Genomic DNA, 26,652 nt, shown 5'->3' with positions numbered 1-26,652 from the left:
TGCTGTATACTCTACTTCATGTGCTTGATAGTTCATGCTGGTTTGCCAGGTCCCGGGACTTGGGCTTGCATTGTTGGATACAATCGAGCTTAGTTCTCACTTCGCTTTACAGATAAATGAGACTCTTAGCCTTTGAATTTGCCCACTTGCAGATATGATGCGCTTGCAGTTTGTGCCTTGCTATGCCGGCCGGGTGTTAGAACAAATTGTGTCTCGTGGGGTTCGGTTTGTTGGTTGACGCAAATACCAAGCTCACCTTACTTTCGAGGGGAGGGTGTTTCCCTATCTCGGCTACGAACAGAGCACCTTGAATATGTTACAAGACACTTTACACAGGCTTTCGAGTCTCACCTCCGCAACCTGATTTTTGCTATTGTAGTTACTAGTTACAGCCACCTTGTGAATAACTTGCAAGGCTAGGTGCTTACATGTAATTACTGGTCAGACTTCGTGACATCTGGAACGAGCTAGTTCATATCTTCCTATAGTTAGTGGGATACTTCAGCCCGCTCCTCCGGAGCAGCGGAGCACCGCCACGCTTCCTGGAGACAATGGGCACGCACCCACTATGTTCCTTGCAGTGTCATGGCCGGATTATTTGGCATTTTTTCTGCACCCCCCTGGTTCATACTCTATGACTCCTGCATACCACCTTGAGCTTGAAATCCTTGCACATGTTTTGATTTAAACATGCTCCTTGAGGCCAAGCTGCCCCGAGCATCCTCAATGACCCACAGCACTCAGTTATATAGAGACTTGTCTTTGAGAGAGAGAGAGAGAGAGCAGACATGGCATCCACACCACAGCTCGAGAGAGGAGGAGAAGAAGAGAGGATAAGTTCTACTGGGGACAATACCAAGAGACCTCAAAAATTCTATCCAACGAGGCATTGAACTCAAGACCTGTTATTCAAGAGGGAACTGGATAATCAACCTGAGAGAGAGAGAGAGAGAGAGAGAGAGAGAGAGAGAGGCAATAATTCAAAAAGCAGAAAAACTAACTCTTATTTAGTAAAATTGGACGTTCTTAATCCCGGTCTTATTGGGGATGACAAAAAACCAAGGTGTCAATCCAGGAAAAGCTTTAAACATGTCCAAAAACAGCAGACCTGCAGTCAAGCATAAAAAATGCTCTCTCTCTCTCTCTCTCTCTCTCTCTCTCTCTCTCTCTCTCTCTCTCACACACACACACACACACACACATACAATCACTCACCTGTAATGAGAGTTGGACCCATTGCTGTCAGCTTGTGCAAGTGCCTCGTTTGCGAGTGCCTTGCAACAACGGAACTTTGCAAATACATATCGGTACTGGCGCTGGTAGAAATTGCGGAAGGAGTCACGAATGAGTGCAGGGTGCGTAGCAGGTGATGAGCCCTTGAGCACAAAATGTTGCCCATCAAAGAAATCAGACGAATACTCCTCATATTCAGACATAGCCTTGAAACCAGGGAACCCCTTAAAGGGAGTACTAGTCCACTCCCAACCGCCTTCGCGTAAGGCATGCACTGCTTGTCCATCCTCAACAAGGGCCCTATGATATTCTTCTTCCTTCATCACTCTAAAGTCGCCCGCCCACTTGCAATATGCCTGAGCTTCAGCCAAGCTCACAAACACCGGCTCACTTGCTATTTCCTTCCAGTGTTTTGTCGTGGCATGTCCATGTATGTAGAAATCACCTCCCAAATATGACCATGTTGCCGGCCACTTGTACCCGTTCTCCTTGAAATGCACAAAATCTTCATTCTCCCATAAATGCTTCCGGTCATATCCACCATCTCTGACAAATTCCATGTACTCTTCAATGCTTACGGGCCACCTACTCACAATAAATGCATCAGTTACAAATGTCTCCACCAATGGAACCTCATTGTCCCAGACAAACATGGAATCGGACTGCTGCGATCCCATTGAAATTTTTCCTGGTAATATCTTCACATTCGGGATATTGCACTTTGGAATCGCTCCATCATTGCTATTCACACCATCCTGTTTCTGCCCATTAGATTCTCCATTTGATCCAATATTTGTTGAAAATGTTCTTTTAAAGTTGGCCTTAATTTGCTGAGAAAGCATGTATGCCAGGGTCTCGTGGTGCATTCGCTCGTGCTCCAAAAGAAAACAAACCAGTCGCATGGGAATAGTGCCGTCCATGACTGCTTTTGTCACCATAGACCTCACTTGCCCCACGTATGCACAGAGAGCCTCCCTTGATGGCCACTCTGGAGGCACCTGGGGGTGGTTGTGACACTTGAAAGGGTCCAAAACAGAAGGGTCGATGCCCCTCGAAAACATGATATCCATTTCTGTCACCTCCATTTCATCGAAAAGCTTCAGTTTGGTGAAGGCACTGAGATGCCCACTGCAAAACAACAATAGCAAGCAAGATCCGTTATGTCAAACAACATGATTACACCCCTCAAGCATCGCGAGAAAATTGTAAATGTTGATGTAGTATGCTTACTAGTAAAATGCAAAATGATAATAGCGAGCAAGGCCCATTACGTCCTTAACAACATGTGACATTACTCAAGCATCACACAAACTGTAACTGTTGATCTGCCGTATGCTTAATGGTAAAATGCAAAATGACAAACAATAGCAACCAAGACCCAGTATGTCAAGCAAGCTGCACATGATGTCATCCCTCAAGAATCACAAGAAAATCATAAATATCGATTTGTCATACACTTACTAGTAAAATAAGAAGGGGTGCCTGAGGTCAATCGGCTTCAATTTCCAGTCTGAAATAGAGTCGAAAAATGTATCCGTGTCATTCCAACAACTTCTCAGTGCTTCAATATTGGAGTACAGAATCTGGCAGCCATATAGTCCACTACGCCATGCCCCTTGAATGTAGAAATTGGACCGGGTTGCTAGCTCTTGCAGATCCTGCACAGTAAACTTCCTCGAAAACTCCACCAACACACTCTCTCCGCGTCTGTCAGTATATTAAAAACCATGCATGAGTCCCCACAAAAATCCAGAGACTCAAATTACAAATGCTCCCTTCCTTATCATAGTCACATGAAAAGGGAAACAGAGCAAGACCAGCAAGGCCATCTAACACGGAAACGGCTTGCTCTTTACAATGGAACGGACGAGAAACGGCTTCTTACGGGTATATTTTTATACAACCTATGTAACTTCCTTAAGAAACACCACGAAGGAAACGAGAATAGGGTAACTTTGCAAACCGAAGGAGTTTCCTTGTGACTAAGCATCCTAGACCTTCCCTATTCGTACAAACCTCATGCACATACAAGCCGACCAACAGATCGGAAATGGATTCTTATAGTTATATTTTGCTAGCAACCTTTGAAACTTAAGAAATGGCACGAAGGAAACGAAGAACAGAAATTCTAATCCGATGCGTCCCGAGACGGAGTTTCTGCGACTATGCCTCCTACATCATCCCCATTCATGCAAACCTTGTGCACATACAAACTGACCACACAATCATAAAACCTATTACTAGTGTTTACAAGGGGGAAAACAGATTCCATGTCAGTCATGCTATTGACAGAATTAAAAGCCGACTTCCAATCACAATGAGGTGCAATAATGACATCTACAAAATGCAGCTATTGCATAAACAATTAACTAACCGCCATACATTTCGTGTCTCGTTTTACATGCTCTAAGTACATATGTTCAAGGTGAGGCACATTTACAAGCTTTCTTACTACTGGTACATGCAAATACCATCATTCATTACAACGTGTACACATAACAGGGATGATTGATACTAACAATCATGCATGATATCAAAATCATGACACTTGAATTAGAATAAGCATGTGCAGAAAGAATATTCTGCCACAACTTGCAATCTGCGGACAGTAAGAATAACAAAAACTTCAACCCATTCAATATTGGAATATACCTTATATGAACATTATGCTTCTGAATACAAAGGCCACTAGGAAAGGTGACCCACATTTCTACTCTTCGCAGCTTCGAATTTATTTGAACATGGTACGACCAAGAGTCGAGCTCCTCTTTACTGACAGTATGACCAAGTAAGGCCAAGGCATTCTTCATTCCATTCTTAATAAATGCCTCTGTAACACCTTTGTCATCATGGTAAGCTTTGTATAGTGTGCTTGTATCTTTCCATTGATCTATCAGCAAATGATATATTAACACAATTTGATGATGCAAAAAATTTACCCCCAGCAAAGACTTCACTATTATGAACTGACAAAGACCTCAATAATATTAACTGACATACCTGCACAAAGAAATAAAAGACAATTTGGGCCCACAATGCTGAGTGTCTTCTTCAAAAAAGAAACCGCATCTTCAGCCACAAGGTTGCCAATGCTGCTTCCAAGCCACATGACACAAAACAACTTGTTTGGAAAAGCTTGTCTAGCTTGCGTCAAGCCTTCCATGTAGTCAGCTTGAATGAAATGTAGGCTTGAGGGCTTCAGACCATGTACATTTCCAAGCAGATTGGTGTGGGCTTGCTTCAAAAAACTCTGAGAGACATCTATGCCCACATAATGGCACCTGTGTCCAACAGAATTCATATTTCAATCGCCCACCACAAGACCTTTGTCTAAAGACAATAGTAACTGATGCCTTGATTTTCGATTGCACACATCATCAGACAGTAAACAAAAATATCTTGATGCTTGGGCCTGCCGAGGCTTAAACAATGCTTTACAAAACCCCTAAAACTCCCAAGATTCGTAGAGAAGCACATTTTGCAAGACAAATTTCTAAGACACAATTGCTTCAACACAATTCTTGATTATAGTAAATCTACGCATTCGATCTCTTTGAAGTGCTTGATACTAAAGTTTCTAGACTTTCGCAAATGCATAATCTTTATCTACCTTCACTTGTCAAGATTAAATGACTATCTCGCTACCAGAGTAACCTAGAAAAGGATTATCATCCAGTCTTTCAAACCGCTGTATTTCTTTCGGAAATGGATCTACATCTCTTTGGGCGATCAGAGGCTTTAAATTTGAGGAAAAGAAAGCCACTGCATCTCTTATGAAACAAACCTAAACTGTAATCTAGCTAAAAGGAACATCAATGCCACACAAATCTTTCTTCCTTGAATGAAAATGACCAACAACAACAGGAAACCCAACAAATGCAACCATTATACCTCTTGAAGCCTCATTTCAAAAGCATGAAGAAGAAAAATGATTTTTCCCAAACACAGGCATTGCCACAGACTTGAAATGATCACTGGAAAGCAAGGGAAGCCATGCCATACAAAACAATCATCGGCATGACATTAGAACAAGTTTCTATACACCGAAAACCATAACCAGGAGTAACAGAATATGAATAGGCATTTCACTTTCCAAACACATAAACCATAAGCATGTAACTGATGCAAGAAGCAACAGAGCAATACTAGAATGAGCACAAAATTCCGTCTTACCTGCCATGCAAAGAATGAAAGGCATTGAGGAGGTAGCCACTTTTGGTTGCACTGCCACAGCCGAGCTCAACGAGGACACAATCTGCCGGGATGGAACGCACAATGAGGGGTGCATACTCCTCAAGAAGATGGGTTTCTGCAGCATAAGGATAGTACTCGTCAAGCTCCACAATCTGCTCATAGAGCTCGGAGCCCTTGTCATCGTAGAGCAGCGAGAAAGGGATTTGCTTGCTACTGCTTCTTTGTAGACCTTCAAGGACCTCCTGGAAGGGACCGGCGAGGGCGCCCATGTGTGTGTGACGGTCGGGTTACTTGTACTGGTGCTTCTCTGTAAAGCTCGTGTGTCGATGGATCTTATGAGAGATTTGGCAAATTGGCTATTAGTTCTGTGGACGGGTTATCAACCCCCCCTCGCGCGCGCGCGTGTGTGTGTGTGTGTGTGTGTGTGAGAGAGAGAGAGAGAGAGAGAGAGAGAGTTTGTGTTTCTTGATCCAAATGGAACCAAGAGTTCCATTGCGAGCCCATGTAATACGATTAGCTTTTAGAATGGGATGATCCAGCAAACACGTTGGCACACAGCTTTCTTCTAGAGGCATATGCCCTCCTGCACTGCCTGGTTCGATGCGCCCCTTCCCACATTGTCAGGCCCCACTGCTCAAGCCCATGTAAGTGCCTCACGTCTCTCTCTCTCTCTCCCCACAAAGGGGAAAATTAAGGAAACAACATCCACACCCACTAGGTCCCACTATACTTGTGGTCACATACCATGGTCACATACCATGTAAGAGCCTCACGTCTCTCTCTCTCTCTCCCCACAAAGGGGAAAATTAAGGAAACAACATCCACACCCACTAGGTCCCACTATACTTGTGGTTACATAGCAATATTATGATAAAATAGTAGTGCTACTCAGACTTCCTATTTTCTCTGTTAAGGAATTCAGAGTTGCATCCCAGTGAAGGGTTGCAGCACCTACAATGCAAGCAAGCCCATGAACCGCTTGCATTCTAACACAGCTACATTATAGGCAGTAAGACCACTCCACTGTTAAGGTCATCATTTACTTTTTTGATGTGGCTTCCCTTAAATAGCTTGTCCTGCTCTTTGCGCTACAAAATTTTGTGACAGTTGACAATTTTGCAATGCATTGAGCGCTTAATCTATGTGGTGTATGTCTCCCTTGCACCCATTGAGCAATAGCATGACCATCTGAGATGCACTTCTTGCTTACGTTGGATGTGTTGCAAGCCTTCAATGGGACTGAGCTCTTACTACCATGTTCAACTAATGAGAATTCAAAACAGAAGTCTCTCCCACATGTTAGGTGTGCTTCCTTTTTTATTTGAAGAAAAGTGAAAGAGCCCACGTTGTCCCTTGCTTTTATTTAGAGAAAGAATTTGTCTAACAAAACTCTAGTGGGACTAGAATAGAAACACCCTCACACTTAATTTCACTAAAATCTTAAGAGCCACGTCTCGCTATGAAATAGTAGCATTAGTGGTATTAATACGGTGCCACCTTCGGCGGCGACACTGCCCGTAGTAGTGCTATGTGGATTCTCTTAGCTTAGACAACATGTAGTGCCTTGGGTAGGCCAAGGAAGCAGCCATAAAAGACATGGTTGGCGCGCGCACACACACACACACTATATTATAGGCTCCAAGTGCTCCCATATAGCCTGCAAACGTGGCATCTTCATTAGAGTACAATGCTTGTTCTTGTAGACTCGACATAACAACTCTTGATCTGTCTCACACCTTTGGTAAGCAGGCATTTGCAAACTACTACTAGGGTTCTCACTCCCCGCTGCTCGGTGTCCCAATGGCGATTACTGAAGCTGTGTGTTAGGCCAAGGGCCACCCTGGAGGTCAAGGACCTGCTGGCCAAGGGCCTGCTGGCCAAGGGCCGGCTGCCCAGTGGAGAAGCGATCCTACAAGCCAAGGGGCTATAAAAAGGGTGGTTGGGTGGAGGATTGTTCACGACAGTTCCCAGGGTTCTACATTGGTATCAGAGCTCACGGGAGAAGGAGTCATGGAGGAGCGTGCAAGGCGAACAAGGCTCGGCATGGTTCTTTTCTCTCTCTCTCGCCCTAAGGAAGGAAGAAGGCACGGAGGGCTCCATGAAGTCTCTACCATGGCGGATTTGATAAGTGCGTGAAGGCATGCAAAGGCATACAAAGGAGGAGGATGGTCGAGGACGTGCAGGAATTAGGTCGAGGACGTGCAGGAAACCGCCCCCGCAAAGCCAAGAACAATCGACAAAGTTGCACGGAAAGGAGGGCTTGCATAGAGAAGGGGGGGCGCTTTACCTGCTCGGATTCTCATGCAAGTTACATGGTTGGCTTTGCGCTGCAATGGGGGATAAATTTCGTCATATCACCTTGCCTGGAGAAGGTCTGCAGTGCCGATCTTGTCTTCTTCTTAGCTCGTGCAATCTGCTGCCGCCATGCAAGCTACAGTTTTTTTTGTTATTTTTTTAGGTGCCCTAGCTTGACCTTGAAAGGGCACTTACCCATGGGCAAGGCCCCTATTTTCAGCATCTTCTCCCAGCACACATGAGGCGGGAGATTCTAGCGTACTTTGCAGCTTTTGAACCGGAAGGAGTACAATTGTCTGTACATCTTCTTGTATCATACAACCGTGTTATTACCGGAAGGGGAGTGTTGCCACATGCTGGCAAGCATATAGTTGCATGCTACATGCTAGTGATCGACATCAAGGGATGCATTTTTTATCTTTTTTTTGGTTTCATAAATTCTTTCAAACATGTTCCATAGCTCTGTCATGCAACGGAAATCAGTTCACGAAACGCACTCCAAGCACAAGCACGGTTTGTGGCCGTAGCCATAAATCAAGCACAGCTTGAGTACACAATACATTGACAACACACGCGTCAGAGGTTTCATCTTGATACAAAGGCAAGTCAGACAAGGCCTCTGACCTATACGATCAAGTTATTCGGCACAGCCCATCCGTAATTACCATTTACGATGTTGTACAACAAGTTTTCGAGGGCAAGGCTCCTAGGCAAGTTGTCTCCCATCAGTTTCATTTCACGAGCATGACTGTTCATTTTGATATCTCCTTGTTGTGTTACCTAGAGAAGGAGGAAATCAAGTAACATAACTACATGAAGCATAGTGGAAAAACATTGTATTCACAACTATGAGCTGACTCTAATGTCGACCACCACCTATACCATCACATGAATTTTCATAATTCCAACTTGTCGAGCAAATGTTGCTTTGATCAAGCAGTGTTGGGCAATAGCTGACATTGACTGTTTAGTTGTAGATGCTATCTCCCTCAATATTGAGCAATCTCATAATTCTCAACAAGTAGCCAAATTTGACATGGCCGATTCTCTATGAAATTTTGACAAGGTCGATCCTTTTCTGCTTGGACATATGTGTGTCAACAAGAGCATCTGTTAGCTATGAGCTCTCAAGTTACGTTCTTGTCTCATCTATTTGATGAACTTATGTGAAGCAAGGCTTCCATTTCTGCATCTTGCGTTCAGACTTCCCACATTTGGCATATGCTATGAGCATACAACTTGGGAAGGATATGGTAAAATGTTTGCAGGTTAATTCACTACGTGTCAGACGGTTGTCTATGATACACGGGACGTATATGTACATACGATAGCTACCACTCGTGCAGCAGATATGGCTATGAGCCATCTTTGGGCGAGTTTTCTTCCACGGAATCTCGGGACAACTGGTTACAGCAACGACTAGGTTAGCCAATTTTAAGTTCTTCTTATTTTTTCCATGTTTACACCTTTGCTTGGAAACTATTTGTTTTTCTGCAAAGCCAAGTGCTTTGACAGTTTTACACGCAACAAGGCTTCTCTCTTGCGCCAAGGTATTGCCCATTGACTTGGAATCAAGGGCATTGGCACATAAGTTTGGGAAACTAGCAAAATAGGGAATATCACTTCACAGAATCTCTACTAGTTTAGATTGTGCAAGGCACTTATGGTTTTGGCTCTCACATTTGAGGCCATCACTCTTGCCAAGGACTTAAAATTCTGCATGCACGGCATGCTCGCTAGGTGATTCAATTCTACCGCCTCATGAAATACGCTTCCGCTATAACACCAGACACTTGGACTTGATTCACAGGCAAAGTGCCAATGCTAAGTCATCCTCATACAAACACGACCCCTGCAAGCTAGGTGGGTTAGGATGTGTTTTGTGTTTTTCTGTTACCTCTCTCGATGAGAAAGAGTCATATCGGAAAACTGTGGAATGCTTATAGAATAAGCTGCAAGTCAGGCATAAGATGTGTAAGAGCACACAGATTGGGTACACACTCTAGTAACTTAAGGAAAGTTCCTCAACCCAACGTGCTCTCTCTCTCTCTCTCTCTCTCTCTCTCTCTCTCTCTCTCTCTCTTACTTATTTCTCTCATAGAATAATGAAAACTTTTTAAGAATCTTTTGATACATGTTTTTCTCGTGAGTCAGCCTGAGCCAAGATGATCTAACTCTCAGCTAGGACTTGGGCAAGATGCCATACAAGTTAGTCTTCATCGGTTCGTCGATTGAACACTAGTTGCCAAAGGGCTAGGAGTCACACACACTGGCTAAGAGTCATTGTCAGATCTAGGGTAAGACCCAATTGTTGCATTCCTTGGGTGATTTTTCTACAGCTTGAACAGATCTACCCAGTGGACTCCCCATCGATGTTAATGGCCCAGCAAGAGTCTTGCCATTACATATGTTTTTGGGTATTTTGTAAGCACTACATGTTTTAGTGCAAAGATTGAGTTAAGTTTTTGATGAACTTACATTCACATAGGCTGATTCATTACAGGCGTTTAGATGCAGCAAGCATTTCAAATAGCATGGCTGTCCATACGAGCTTGGAGTCTCGCCCAGCGTGGATCTCCCATTCTCTCTATAGCACTGGGCGTGCATATGGGAGCACAATTTTGTGGTATGACCACATATGTGATTACTAAATCACACAATACGTGTTGATGGTCATTTTTGGATACTTTCACACTTTGTTTTTCAAGCAAACTATCTGCCAAGGGCTAGTCAAAACGTTCTTTCCAAACTTTCACCACGGGGGTTGGTTTCGCAAGATATACCTAGAGGTTTGGATTGCCAAGGAAACATCCAGAGTCACAAGTTCAGTTTCTTTATCTTCACTAATCTCTAATGTTAGTGATTAGTATGTTAAAGAAATTTTGATATGGTACGCTTATAGGTTGAGGGTTGTACTTGACTTCCGGGTAAGTATCAGGTAATTTCCACCTCCTCGTAAGTACATGTTTTTTGGATTTATTTTCCTTTCCAATTAAGTTTGTTTGCGTTATGTAACCGGGATGTTTGAGCTAGAAGTATTTCATCCCGCTTGCTCTTTAGCCAAGTGACAGGGTCATGGATGAGCATCGCCTTTTGAGAAAATATTGTTATTTTCTCCCTTCCCTGTTCATCATCAAGATACCGTAATGGGTTTGAATCTTGTTGAAACAATTACAAACCTACATGGTACGGTTCTCTTTGGCACATGTTGTCACATGGGACACAACATGGTCTAGGAACTCAAGGAGTTCGATTTGGCCAGTGTGGAGCAATGATAATGAGGGTCCCTCTCACTCGCGTCGCGGAGTGTTCCTAGTTTCCTCCACACACAAGTACAATTTGTGCTTGATGGATGTCGCTTTCTCTGCCATCCTTACTTGAGACATATTCCACATGTGGCAAATATGAGTCTCTGAGATTGACACTGGTGCCTAATTCCTAATGACGTGTCGTGACAATGTCCCTACGTGTTGGTCGCATCCGTTTATTTGACCATTTGGAGCACACCGTATGAGGAACAATTTCAGTGGCCAAAAACTATCGAGTACTAAGTACATACTTGTTACGATTGCAAGTACTGTGAAACCGCCTTAATGGAGGGTCGTTTCTACATATAGCTAAGTATACTACGTTTATGAGAATGTCTCATGGTTGGTACCTAGGTGTGATAGAGCTTTCACATTCTGTTATGATCCAACTCTTGTTGCAAGGCTTTCACGTACGTGCCTTGGAAAGTCTCTCCATGGAATTGCGGTTCAAATTTGTTTTGTGTTAAATGCATGTACACTAGGTGTTATGGGCCCTAGTGTTTAGCACAAATTTCTTCATAGAGGCATACCAATTCATGGACTTTTTTGTTTCTTCAATTTTTTGCACTTCAAGTGCAGCTTTTCAAGCCGATTTATGAGTTTACACCCTACCGTACAAGAAGGTAACGGCTCAGGATGGGTGTTTACACCCTACGGTACAAGGTAACGGCTTAAAATGGGTGTCTGTGGTTGGATGGTCTATACTCTATGAGCTGACTCCACTCCAATACGCTTTAAACCTAGTTGGTTGCCTCCACTCCATATCGAGTATATGGCTGGATACTCACTGGTTGAGTCAAAGTTATCGTCAGTCATGAAGGACTATCTGTAAGTGGTTGGGGCAAGTACCTCACTCTGTTAACCCTCACGCACATTCCTATTACCTAAGACGAACGCTGTATTATTTACTTGGTAGAGTCAGGTACCGGACTTGTCGATCCAATAGGAAAAGGGTAAGAGTGATTGCCGATGAGAGGCGCACTCTAACTGGAACATTCAAGGGATTAGTTGGCTAAGCATGGGCGCCCAAGTGTGAATGGGGCGAGCTCATATAAAAGTCAACTAAACCTAAAATTCACTTATTCTCTCATTTGTGCAATTGAAGAGTGCTCTTGGTCCATCTCCATCTTCTTCTTCTTCATCTCCTTGTGTGTGTGTGTGTGTGTGTGTGTGTGTGTGTGTGTGTGTGTATGCGTGAGAGAGAGATAGAGAGAGAGAGAGTGTGTGTGTGTGTGTGTGCGATCGAGCATTGCGATGGCACGATGGCGGCGAGGCTGTTGAGCGCGGCGTAGCGGCATCTTTCTCTTCTTTGCGACGAGGAATCCTCCACGACAGCAAGCGTAGAGCGGTGAGTGACACCCCATCGCCATCTTTGAGCTTACTAGTTTAACCTTGTTGTGTGCTTGGAGCCATTTTTGGCTCGCACATAGTGTATCGGCAAGTTCCTTGCATTGACACGTGCGACATACGCGCACATTTTTGGTGCCTTTGTCGGGGAATGCCATACACTAAGTTTGAATGGCACTCTGTGCTTCTTTTGTGGTGCAATTTCAATTGTAGGAAGGGTAGGGAAGGAAGGTGTGTGTGTTGAGAAGAAGGATTTTGTATTGCTATTGTGTATTTCTTTGTTATTGAAGTTTTGAAAGGTTACTGTGTTTTCTCTATGCTAAGGTATTAGTATTAAGGTTGTTAGTTCTGTGTAATGCAAAGTACAGTAAGTAGGAAGTAGACCTGTGAGAGCTAATGAAGCGTGTTAGTGTGTAACAGTAGGTGTATTAGTTGTAAGTAGGTAGGTAGAGTGTGTGTGTGCTCTCACGCAGGCCGCGACGACCTTATCCTTTTAAAAAAATAAAAATTAAAAAATTAAAAAGGTAGCACCGGGATCAAGAATATCTCCCAGACCCACGCCCAAGCTCACACTCAGTCTCAGGCCTCAGTCGTCCCTTTAAAATACGTATTTTAGCTTCACACCTAGCTAAAAATCGACTTTTTTGAGGACCAACGGAGCTTCAGGTGACCGAACGTTGTGCTATAAAGCACACCGCGACCCTTTGAGTGATAGGCTTGTTTTGAGCTATCACACACTTTAATATAAAAAAACGATCATTACAAAACATAAATAAAAAAAAACGAGTGAAAACGGACACCTAAAAAAGTAAGCGGTTAACCTTCGAGGTTATTCGCCGACGCTTGTAGGGTGTCAAAAGCACATGCATCTGCGCTCTGGTCGTGTGCTAGAGACGGAGCAACTAGAGAGAATTTTGACTTACGCGAGTTCTCATTATCCACCTACTTTAGGTTCCGGGCCCTCGACGGCGACGGGGACCCAAGGTAGTACAAACCAAAACCCGAACATAGCGGCTAGTGGCTCTTCCTCTGACTACGACTTCATGGAGGGTTTCCCAATGCCTAATCCCGATAGCTCAAGACAAGACATACATGCCATGGGCCCGCGGTCCGGGCCGAGCGTGCTTAGCCGCTTGAAGGAAACCTTTAGTAGAGCCACTCGCTCCGAACATGGAGCTAATGATGTAAATGACGGGGGTGGGAAAGTAAATTCTCCATTCATGACCAACGTAGATCCTATACCCTTAGAGAATGTGCATGTGAATACTTCATTTACTGCACCTCCTGACTCTTCAGAGCTATTCCCCTACGAGGTCATATTACCCGATGGTAGAAGCCTTGCGGAAGTGCAAGAGGTTAAGAGATATATCCTTGCAGCAAGGGAAAAGGAAATCGAGAGCTTACGCAAGGCAGATCAACGAAGAGAGTTAAAAGCGAAAGCCCCTATGTCAATATCCTTGCTAAGAGAGCAATCGAGTGCTCCTGACTTAGCAACCGCTAAGGGCCAACCCCTAGAAAGCAACATTGCATCTAGCTCAAAGGACACCCCTAGCACCTCAATCCTAGATGGAGTGTTCTTAAATGAGAACTGGAAGTATGAACTACAAACGAAAACTCTGACCGACCTATACATAGGTCACACCTATCATGTGGGTTGGTTAGATGTCCTACAATCCACAATGGTTGCTACTAGTGTGGAGGATCAACAACAAAGAGTTTGTGAGGTCATCCATAGGGTGATTGAGTTAGAGAGTCAGAACAAGGGGATCCACATGTCTTCAACGGGTCTCATGAGATTCTTGGATAAAGGGAAGGCTAAACAACCGACCTTATCGCAAATGGAGACTCCCTCGGTAAGTCCGATGGATCCTCCATATGTTGTTTCTCCAAGGGTCTCAGTGCAATCTGAGCCCACAAGTGATAGCTTTACCTTTCCAAGTCTAGCTCATCTTTCCCTTGATGACACCATGGCTACCATGCCTACCCCAATGATGGGCATGCCAAGAAACATGCCATGGACCTCATTTGTTAGTAAAGCACCACTACATGGTAGCTCAATGCCTGCAACAGTACCTACAAGTGTGTACCAATCGTATGCACCTATGGGTCATCGCACTCATGTAGTCCCTACCCCTCCCATTGTTTCAACTACCTATGCTCCACAACCACAACACCCAAGCTCTTATTTCCATGGGACTATATCGGCTAGCATTAGCATGTCACATCCAGCGTCTGCTATGCCTAGGGCCACACATATGAACTGTGGGCCACCCCATGGCACAACATCGTACCCAATGTGGAATCCAAGGGCTTCCTATACGCCAAGCCCAATGCCAATACCTACTCCACATGTAGTCTCTGGAGCGCCTTCACCCACGATGCCTGCTCACTTAGGTGACTTGGCAACATTTGCTCAAGCTATTGATTGATCTATTGCTGAGAATATGCGTAACGCACCTGATAGAGAGCGTAGAAGTAAGGCAGTACAAATAGACAAGCTCACATAAAATTTTAGTGGAGACGGGGATGTGAGAAAGCATATCGAAGTGTTTGAACAAATATGCGATTCTCTAGGAGAACACAATGACCTGCATAACAGCAATGCTTTAAGCCTAACCTTAAGTGGGAAGGCAGGGGATTGGTATAGAACCCTAAGGGTGGAAGAAAAAACAATTTACCCTACTGTTAGGAGACTATTCTTGAAAGAATACATACGAGAGGGAGTGCTTTGGAGTGTAGCCTCTCAGTTCCAGAAAGCCCAATGAGAGGAAGGAGAGTCGGTGAGAGACTTTATTAGTCGCTTGAAGCATTTGAATTCTCGTTGTAATCCAAATGAGTGCTTCAATAATAATCAATTTCTTGATAGATTCATTAGGGGATTACGACATGAGGATATCTACAATGGCCTAGTCATTACAGGTATCACCACTTGGGAAGCAGTCACCACCAATGCGATCCAATTGGAGGATAATTTAATGATTCAAGGAGAAAGAGTATATGTTGAGCCTAAATCTATTAGCTCGCAAGCATCAGGGTATCAGTTAATGACCCTAAAGCCTATTGCTAAGGAGCCAAAGATATCTGAGATGACTTTAGCAGATCTCACCAAGCCTATTCAAGAGAGTCTTACAGATAATCATGCTCCGCAAAACAATTATATGTATCCAAGAAGGGAGCAACAATGGTGCTCAATATGCTATGGACCTCATAGTACCAATGAAAGCCCTACTTTTAGAGTAAAATTCTATGGGAACTGCAATGCCTATGGGAGGTATGGTCATCAAGCTAAGGATTGCATAGTATTTAAGCGCATGATGGCAAATAGGCCAACTTTAGCATGGACAGACACACCTCGAGTGTCTGCATTGATGCCGGCCCCACCTCTTGAACAAACAACACAACACATGGTCCCTAGGGCCCAAAATGTTGTTCAAACAACACCCTTACCACCTCCAGTGCTAGGACCGCAACCACCACATTCGAGAATCACTTCAGTGAATCAAGTGGGTTGTGAGTCATCTATTGCTTGTTTGGAAGGCTGTGAGGAAGATATAGACCCTAATATTGCCTATGGGATGGATGTACTTGAAGAAAGTCCACAATACTACATGGAGGACTATTGGGGACAAGTCAAACCTGTATATCAAGTAGCTGCTCTTGCGGCAAGAGGCCAAAATATCAATTACACTTCTAAGAGACCACCTCTTCAATGCTATGAGTGTGGAGGTCCACATCGTGTAGCCGAGTGTCCTATTAGGCTACAAAAGAATGCCACACTAATGCAAACCAGTCAAGCAAGCACGTCTACAATGCCGATACTCATGTGTAATCGATGTGGCATATATCATTTGATTGCCCAATGTCCAAATAATCCAAATGCACCGAAGATCACTTCATTAAACTTGATTGAGGTTACTAAGGAGCCATCACAAAGTACACCTGTGGTACGGTTGCAGCATGCTCGAACTGCAACACACATTGGCCCTTAATCTGCAATGCTTTGGTTGTAATGGTGGTCCTGGCATAATGCTATCGTAACCTACAACGGCAGGTGCAGGAGCGCACCTCTACACGTGGCGCACAACAGCACGTGGCAGGCAAAAGTGACTGCTGCGACGAGCGAGCACACACAGGATTGCAAGCAAGGAGTGTGATGGTGATCAGGCCTCTGCACACTCACCGAAGGCAAGCAAGAAGCAACGAGTGCATGTTTGGAGATGGCGAAGGAGACATACCAACTCTCTCTCTCTCTCTCTCTCTCTCTCTCTCTCTCTCTCTCTCTCTCATGTGATGCCGAGCTACAGGAGTCACTCTGTCAGAGAAAAGAGGAGGGACCGGAATGAATTTGAATTTGCTCTCTCTCTCTCTCTCTCTCTCTCTCTCTCTCTCTCTCTCTCTCTCATGTGACGCTGGGCTTTAGGAGTCACTCTGTCAGAGAAAAGAGGTGATGACACGTGGTCGGGGGAGGGATTGGAATGAATGTAAATTCTCTCTCTCTCTCTCTCTCTCTCTCTCTCTCTCTCTCTCTCTCTCTCTCTCTCTCTCTCTCTCTCTCTCTCTCTCTCTCTCTCTCTCTCTCGCACAAGGTAGGAAAGCACAATGAGCTCGCCAGCGAGAAGGAGAAAATGGGTTTGTACAATTTAAGAAAATAGAGTTCCTTTGCAGTTATTTTGGAAAATTTCCTCTTTGAATCTACCCTCAAGGTAATTTTGTATGTTTATGAAATTAATTTGGGAAAATTACCAAAATACCCTCGTATCTATTTTTGTTGGATTGTTCAAGATTTTCTAATCTTTATTCCTTTTTGACAATTGAGATGTGTTTTTTAATGCCTAGCATGTAATTTGTCACAAAATACCTCGCAAAAGAAGTCAATCATGTCTAGAAAAAATGAAGCAATATATCCCCGGGGGATTCACCATGGAAAAATTATTGCACCACGTAAGTGCGGGGGAGGGGGTTCCTTTTACAAGTTACATAAGCGTATAAGTTAAGGGCAAGCCCCCAATAATTTATCTTCCAAGCTTAAAAATAAGGGAGGGGGGGTATCATACTTGGGGGGGGGGGGCGGGGGGGGGACCTAACTTGGTTTGATTACTTGTAGCGATTGGTCACCGGTGTGCACTAGAACTCGGATGAATTTTGGGGAAGTTTTTTCTCAAGTCACACATCAAATTTTGTATCAAGGCGGTCATAGATAAGGGCTGATTTGGACCAGGTCAAGGGTTGATTTAGACTAGCCTTGGATGGGTGAGAATTTGATGAGTAGCCAGAATGCAATCTAATCGAGCCCATAGTTTGAAACTCGAATTTGATGAGTAGCCAGAGTACAAGCTAATCGAGCATATAGTTTGAAACTCGAACTACGACACATCGAGGGTACATATAGTTATTAACAAAAATTTTTCCTTAGTACGTTGCGAGTCAGTATGCTATACACTCTTTGACTAGTTTTACTCAGTTAGATCATGTGAGACCTAAATTTTATATGTAAGATAGGGGTATGACAATTTTCTTCATTGATTATCGTATAAGCATAGAAACGGGGGTCATATTCCTTAATATGAGTCGTATATAGGGGTTTTATCATCGTTGTTTGCTCGCAAGTAGCGTCCCATTTTGTATATAGAGTGAATCCCTCAGGAATTCATCTCCAAAGCCTTGAAAACTGATTCAAATTCTAGTTTTATTGTCTTGTATGATGACAAGTTTTGGGAATTTTGGAAAATTTGAATGGCATTTTGGGAAGTTATGACAAAATATTGGGGGTATCTAGGGAATTTTTGAAATTTGAGTGGTATTTTGAAAATTTCCACGAAATAGAGGGGTATTTTGATAATTTTCCCAATTGATTTATCCTAAACGTTGGCATCGTCCCCTGCTCTCATAGCCCTCCCCGGGCCCCCCGCCCTGTTCTCTTCATCTACTGGTTCCAAGCCATCGTCTTGCTTCCTCTTTAACCACCACACCATCATCCTGCGAGTCTCTCTCTCTCTCTCTCTCTCTCTCTCTCTCTCTCTCTCTCTCTCTCTCTCTCTCTCTCTCGTTTTCCGTTAACCCTCACAGCTCACGGACACTCTATCACCTACGACGGACGTTGTATTATTTACTTGGTAGAGTCAAGCACCGGGCTTGTCGGTCCAATAGGAAAAGGGTAAGAGTGATCGCAGATGAGAGGTACACTCTAACTGGAACATTCAAGGGATTAGTTGGCTAAGCATGGGCGCCCAAGTGTGAATGGGGCGAGCTCATATAAAAGTCAACTAAACCTAAAATTCACTCATTCTCTCATTTGTGCGATTGAAGAGTGCTCTTTCTCCATCTCTATCTTCTTCTTCTTCATCTCCTTCTGTGTGTGTGTGTATGCGTGTGTGTGTGTGTGTGTGTGTGTGTGTGAGAGAGAGAGAGAGAGAGAGATCGAGCATTGCGGCGGCACGACGGCGGCGAGACGGTTGAGCGCGGCGTAGCGGCGTCTCCCTCTTCTTCGCGGCGAGAAATCCTCCACGACAGCAAGCGTAGAGCGGTGAGTGACACACCATTGCCATCTTTGAGCTTGCTAGATTATTCTAGTTGTGTGCTTGGAGCCATTTGTGGCTCGCACACAGTGTATCGGCAAGTTCCTTGCATTGACACATGCGACATACGCGCACATTTTTGGCGCCGCTGCCGGGGAATTCCATACACTAAGCTTGAATGGCACTCTGTGCTTCTTTTGTGGTGCAATTTCAATTGTAGGAAAGGTAAGAAAGGAGGGTGTGTGTGTTGAGAAGAAGGATTTTGTGTCGCTACTGTGTATTTTTTTGTTAATGGAGTTTTCAAAGGTACTGTGTTTTTTCTCTGTGTAAGGTGTTAGCATTAAGGTTGTTAGTTCTAAGTAATATAAAGTACAGTAAGTAGAAAGTAGATCTGTGAGAGCTAATAGAGTGTGTTAGTGTGTAACAGTAGGTGTATTAGCTAGAAGTAGGTAGGTAGAGTGTGTGTGTGTGTGTGCTCGTACGCAGGCCGCGGCGACCTTATCCCAAAAATAAATAAAAAATAAAAATAAATAAATAAATATATATATATAATTTAAAGGTAGGACCGGGATCGGGAATATCTCCCATACCCAAGTCCAAGCTCACGCTCAGGCTTAGGCCTCAATCGTCCTTTAAAATTATGTATTTTAGCTTCACACGTAGCTAAAAATCCGCTTTTTTGAGGACAACGGAGCTTCAGGTGACCGAACGTTGTGCTGTAAAGCACACCGCAGCTCTCTGGGTGATATGCTCGTTTTGAGCTATCACATACTTTTATTAAAAAAAAACACCATTAAAAAACCGATCATTCAAAAATATTAAAAAACATAAAAAAACGAGTGAAAACGGACGCCTAAAAAAGGAAGCGGTTAACCTTCGAGGTTATTTGCCGATGCTTGTAGGGTACCAAAGGCACATGCATCTGCGCTCTGGTCGTGTGCTAGAGACGGAGCAACTAGAGATAATTTCGACTGACGCGAGCTCTTAATATCCACCTACCTTAGGTTTCGGGCCCTCGTAGGGGACCCAAGGTAGTACAAACAAAGACCCGAACATAGCGGATAGTGACTATTCCTCTGACTACGACTTCATGGAGGGTTTCCCAATGCCTAATCCTGATATCTCAAGCCAAGACATGCATGCCATGGGCCCGCGGTCCGGGCCGAGCGTACTTAGCCGCTTGAAGAAAACCTTTAGTAGAGCCACTCGCTCCGAACATGGAGCTAATGATGTAAATGAGGGGGGTGGGAAAGTAAATTCTCCATTCATGACCAACGTAGACCCTATGCCCTTAGAGAATGTGCACATGAATACTTCATTCTTTGCACCTCCTGACACTTCAGAACTATTCCCCTCTGAGGTCATATTACCCGATGGTAGAAGCCTTGCCGAAGTGCAAGAGGTTGAGCGATATATCATTGCGTCTAGGGAAAAGGAAGTCGAGAGCTTACACAAGGCAGAGCAACGAAGAGAGTTAAAAGCGAAAGCCACTATGTCAACATCTTTGCTAAGAGAGCAATCGAGTGCTCCTGACTTAGCAACCGCTAAGGGCCAACCCCTAGAAAGCAACATTGCATCTAGCTCAAAGGACACCCCTAGCACCTCAATCCTAGATGGAGCGTTCTTAAATGAGAACTAGGAGTACGAACTACAAATGGAAACTCTAACCGACCTATACACAGGTCACACCTATCACATGGATTGGTTAGATGTCCTACAATCCACAATGGGTGCTACTAGTGTGGAGGATCAACAACAAAGAGTTTGTGAGGTCATCCATAGGGTGATTGAGTTAGAGAGACAGAACAAGGGGATCAACATGACTTCAACAGTTCTCATGAGATTCTTGGATACAGGAAAGGCTAAACAACCGACCTTATCGCAAATGGAGACTCCCTCGGTAAGTCCGATGGATCCCCCATATGTTGTTTTGCCAGGGATCTCAGTGCAATCTGAGCCCACAAGTGATAGCTTTACCTTTCCAAGTCTAGCTCATCTTTCCCTTGATGACACGATGGCTACGATGCCTACCTCAATGATGGACATGCCGAGAAACACGCCATGGACCTCATTTGTTAGTAAAGCAGCACTACATGGTAGCTCAATGCCTGCAATAGTACCTACAAGTGTGTACCAATAGTACCTACAAGTGTGTACCAATCATATACACCCATGGGTCCTCGTACTCATGTAGTCCCTACCCCTCCCATTGTTTCAACTACCTATGCTCCACAACCACAACACCCAAGCTCTTATTTCCATGGGACTATATCGGCTAGCATTAGCATGTCACATCCAGCGTCTGCTATGCCTAGGGCCACACATATGAACTGTGGGCCACCCCATGGCACAACATCGTACCCAATGTGGAATCCAAGGGCTTCCTATACGCCAAGCCCAATGCCAATACCTACTCCACATGTAGTCTCTGGAGCGCCTTCACCCACGATGCCTGCTCACTTAGGTGACTTGGCAACATTTACTCAAGCTATTGATTGATCTATTGCTGAGAATATGCGTAACGCGCCTGATAGAGAGCCTAGAAGTAAGGCAGTACAAATAGACAAGCTCACATAAAAATTTAGTGGAGACGGGGATGTGAGAAAGCATATCGAAGTGTTTGAACAAATATGCGATTCTCTAGGAGAACACAATGACCTGCATAACAGCAATGCTTTAAGCCTAACCTTAAGTGGGAAGGCAGGGGATTGGTATAGAACCCTAAGGGTGGAAGAAAAAACAATTTACCCTACTGTTAGGAGACTATTCTTGAAAGAATACATACGAGAGGGAGTGCTTTGGAGTGTAGCCTCTCAGTTCCAGAAAGCCCAATGAGAGGAAGGAGAGTCGGTGAGAGACTTTATTAGTCGCTTGAAGCATTTGAATTCTCGTTGTAATCCAAATGAGTGCTTCAATAATAATCAATTTCTTGATAGATTCATTAGGGGATTATGACATGAGGATATCTACAATGGCCTAGTCATTAGAGGTATCACCAGTTGGGAAGCGGTCACCACCAATGCGATCCAATTGGAGGATAATTTAATGATTCAAGGAGAAAGAGTGTCGGTTGAGCCTAAATCTATTAGCTCACAAGCATCGGGGCATCAGCCAATGACCCTAAAGCCTATTGCTAAGGAGCCGAAGATATCTGAGATGACTTTAGCAGATCTCACCAAGGCTATTCAAGAGAGTCTTAGAGACAATCGTGCTCTGCAAAACAATCATATGTATCCAAGAAGGGAGCAACAATGGTGCTCAGTATGCTATGGACCGCATAGTACCAATGAAAGCCTTAGAGTAGAATTCAATAGGAACTGCAATGCCTGTGGGAGGTATGGTCATCAAGCGAAGGATTGCATAGTATTTAAGCGCGCGATGGTCAATAGACCAACCTTAGCATGGATAGACACACCTCGAGTGCCTGCATTGATGCCGGACCCACCTCTTGAACAAACAACACAACACATGGTCCCTATGGCCCAAAATATTGTTCAACCAACACCCTTACCACCTCTAGTGCTAGGATCGCAACCACCACATCCGAGAATCACTTCTGTGAATCAAGTGGGTTGTGAGTCATCTATTGCTTGTTTGGAAGGCTGTGAGGAAGATATAGACCCTAATATTGCCTATGGGATGGATGTGCTTGAAGAAAGTCCACAATACTACATGGAGGACTATTGGGGACAAGTCAAACTTGTCTAGCAAGTAGCTGGTCTTGCTGCAAGAGGCCAAAATATCAATTACACTGCTAAGAGACCACCTCTTCAATGCTATGAGTGTGGGGGTCCACATTGTGTAGCCGAGTGTCCTAGTAGGCTACAAAAGAACGCCACACTAATGCAAACCAATCAAGCGAGCACGTCTACAATACTGATACTCATGTGCAATCGATGTGGCATAGATCATTTGATTGCCCAATGTCCAAATATTCCAAATGCACCAAAGATCACGCCATTAAACTTGATTGAAGTTACCGAGGAGCCATCACAAAGTACACCTGTGGTACCAGTAAACGTACTCACACGGTTGATGCTCCAAAAACAAAATTATATTCTTGAGGAAAGAGACACGGCAACAATTGCCCAATCTCAGAAGAAGAAGAAAACTCAAAGGAAGAGATCGCAAAAAGCAGTGAAGTTAGACCCAAGTGCAAAGACCAACATAGGGACTGGTGACGACCCCGTATATATGAACGACGCTGAAGAGGATTCTGATTCAGGTGAACCGATGGAGACCAAAACGACCACTAAGATAGAAACCAACAAGGAAGATCTTCATGAGCCACAATGGCAGGGATCCAAGAAGAAGATAGGAACTTATCCAAACCCTATAGAGGAGATTGAGCGAGTGAAGCAATTAAGGAGTTTGGTAGAAGATACCCAAAGGGATCTAGAAACAACACCTAGGCAGATCCAGATCCAGACACCGTGTTCTCTACGCAACAACAACCTCACCAAGTCCATAGACCCTTAGCCATACCTAGTGTCATCCAAGAGGAAAGTGACTTAAAGTCATGGGAAAGTGGGCATACTCACTTCTTAATGGAAAGAATGTTTACAGAGGGACTACTTGATCCTATCAAAGAAATGGAGATCCCATCTTCCCCATGTCAAGGGACTGAAGTCCAAAAGGTGCCATTAAACATTACCAAATTGATGGATTTCATGTCTTCAGAAGTTAGAACCACTATCATGTCCAAACTATATAAACACCCTGAGTTAGTCTCAGCTCTTCGAGCCTTCCTCAATGGAGAACTGAAGTTTGGGCTACCACAATTTGCACAGATGGATGGAGCTGGGGAGATGCCAATAGAGGAGGAACACTTAGATCAACAACCCAACCTAGATGAGAACCTTGTTATAGAAATACTTGTTAACAAGTTGGGACAATACTTTGAGGGTGATGAATCCAATGCGACCATACCAATTACTACTAAGGGATTAATTGTGAAGGGAATCCTTGATGGTGGTACTGGGGTTAGCATTGTGACTAAAAATTACTGGGTAACTATGGGAAGACCTCACCTTGAGACCACAACCATAGTAGTGAAGATGGCCAATGGGTCTATTGTTAAACCTATTGGGATGCTAGAAGACCTCAAGATAAAGGTCTTTGGACATAAAATAAGAGTTACCTTCATTGTTATGGATTTCTCCAAGCACACTATGGCATCGGAGATGATCTTAGGACGTCCTTTCATGAGGGAAGCAAAAATGGTGCATGACTGGTCTAAAAACCATGTCTACTTACAGTTCCAAGATTCTATCATTCGAGTGGATCTTGTGACTGGTCAAGCACATCCTCTAGGAAATATGTTTATAATTGATCATAGATCTGACACCACAGTTCAGTCGGCCCCATTGCAGTATTGTTACACATGTAAGGCGGACACTAATGTTGGGGAAGATTCTCCTTATATGGATGTACTACCTGGGATGACTGAGTTCGACAATGTGAATTGGGTCTACCTAGCAGCAACCATAGACACTTGGGGAAATAGGGGGACGACCTGGGTAACACCTGAGGGGGATGAAATGCCCGTACCCTTAAATATGCTACACGCAATGCATATAGCTTCTGACAAGACGCATCCTAATATAACGAAGAAGACATACAAGTGGGTCCCTAATCCTTCTTTAGCGACCATAGCTAGTTCTAAAAAACAGAAGCCTTGTAAGAAACGTCCCACTCGCTCCAACAAATGTAAGGAAACGTGGCGGTGGATACCTAAACGACTATTGGAAGCCCAAGGCTACTATCAAGGAAATGATCAAATCTGGGTGCCAAAATGTAAATTGTATTCTTACCTGTCACCTAACCCATGTGCGCCCAATCCTGTAGCCCCAAAACGAATTGACGATCGTGGAAAGAAAAAAATCATAGAATGCTACACACCCGCTCCAGAGCTAATTTGGGTACCGAAGAAAGAACGATTTGTTCCACCTAGCTCAGGAAGGGGGGAGTCCCATGAAGCTTCTAGCTCCTCATGTAATGCATCCATAGAGGTAAAAGCTTCTCCACAACCTCCACCTATAATAGTGGACCTCCATGAAGCTACAAAGGAATCCACACCTCCCAGTGTTCAAGAATCACCGGATGAACCACTTCAAGTTCGCTCATGGGAGAGTATCTTACCACCCTTGCAACTCGATGAGGCACCTAAGGTAATAGAAAACTAATGGCCAAAATCCTCACCTATTACCAACCGGAACAATTGGTTTCAAAGGGTGATGAGCACATTTCAAACGGTATGATCTATCCAAGGAAGGGGGGAGTGTTTGTTGACAGTCATCATTCACTCACTCCCCTCTCAACCTTCCTCCCTGACCTCTCAATCTCCCAATCTTAGGGTTATACTCACAAAAAACAAAAATAATAAAGAGCAAGAGCAATTAGCAAACGAGTATGCACAATAAAAGTCAAAACATTGACCCAGACCTACACATTCACATTCGGTACATTGAGACAGAAACCTATGTCATCAAACACCTTTGATCCTCATCACTAGAGTGATGGAGGGTAGGTAGAATTGGTACAATAGGAGTGTTTCTGTTTTAGATTTTAGTGATTAGCAAAGTTCTTTCTTCCCACTGATGTGCCTCTTATAGGTATTCTTTGTGTTTCCTCGTGTATACAGGAACGTGTTGCTGTGGTTAGGATTTGGACCTTCATGGAATCTTTCTCTCGTTCACACTTCAAATCAAGCGCGATCATCAACACAAACAAGTTTTTCTTGTCCATTAACATTATCTTTTTGCATCCATGTTTGTCTACTTTAATTGTGATTGGTAGCATAATATTCAACACATTTGCTTAGTATCAAACATTAAATTCAATGTAATTTTTGTCATAATCACTTGTTTAGGTTTAAAATCAAGCAGTCTGAATAAGCTAGTTTGACCAAGTTAGGTGAGATCTTCTCTTAATACCATGGGGAATGCCTTCCTAATAATCAATGGCTACTTAGGTTCTTAATCCGATTTAGGCAGCATTGTGTGAAATGTACTAGGGCTTTCTAGTGGGCTTAGTCCTTATTGACCTTTAGCTTAAGTATAAAGGGAGTGTACTAGTGTGATGAGTATGGGGAGGGTAAAATTGTTATATGACCCCCCAAAGTTACAAAATTAAAATGCTGAAAACATACAAAAAAAATAAAAATAGAAAAAATCAAAGTGCCACAATGTAAAATCTTAAGCTGGAAGAGAAACCTTAGCTTGATTTGGTACTTCACTCATATGTATCGCCTATGGTTCTAGAGCCCTAGACGTTCCCAATGTGGATGCTTTTCCTTGAAAAGAAAAAAACCCAAGGCATACAAAGTAAGCACACATATCAAAATTGAAACAATGTGAAAAGACTTTGGGGGGTCAAAGAAAAGGTAATCAGTCAGGCGATGATTTCATAAGAAATTCCTTTTATCGTAGCTTAACTACAAGGTCTTCTAGGTATAGCCTCTAGTCAGCCCTCGAACATGAAATACTTGGCTCTCGTGATTAAACAACTTAATTGACCAGAGAAAATTGAGAAGCTTGCCCATGGTATTAATAGTCGATCTTTAGTGCCTTTCAATCGTTAAATTAGCGACCCTATACTTGTTTAATTTTTTACCTTTATAGCTGTTTATGCGTTTGATTATATTGCAATTTAATGCTTATTGCTGACAAATCGTTTAAAATTCTGTTACCAATCAAATTGTCTGCCTACAACTGCATATGATTTTTTATTGTACATGAGAATGCAATTACTGTGCCAAT

The 26,652-nt window shown here is 43.6% G+C and overlaps 1 protein-coding gene across 1 annotated transcript; it reads right to left on the bottom strand.

Moving 5' to 3' along the window:
* Window positions 1-976: 976 nt before the first annotated feature.
* On the bottom strand, window positions 977-6,033 carry LOC147426415 (ergothioneine biosynthesis protein A-like). Its single transcript, XM_086498290.1, has 6 exons — window positions 5,407-6,033; window positions 4,234-4,514; window positions 3,886-4,123; window positions 2,695-2,940; window positions 1,216-2,361; window positions 977-1,108 (listed from the first exon to the last, which is right to left on the bottom strand). Exons 1-6 carry the CDS (start codon window positions 5,694-5,696, stop codon window positions 1,084-1,086), a joined length of 2,226 nt encoding a protein of 741 aa, XP_086354416.1. The 5' UTR covers window positions 5,697-6,033; the 3' UTR covers window positions 977-1,083.
* Between the last annotated feature and the right edge of the window lie 20,619 nt (window positions 6,034-26,652).

The sequence above is a fragment of the Adiantum capillus-veneris genome, chromosome 24, assembly GCF_014529385.1.
Source record: "Adiantum capillus-veneris isolate H3 chromosome 24, ASM1452938v2, whole genome shotgun sequence".
Classification (NCBI taxonomy): Eukaryota; Viridiplantae; Streptophyta; class Polypodiopsida; order Polypodiales; family Pteridaceae; genus Adiantum; species Adiantum capillus-veneris.
This window is presented reverse-complemented; position numbering and strand designations above follow the sequence as displayed.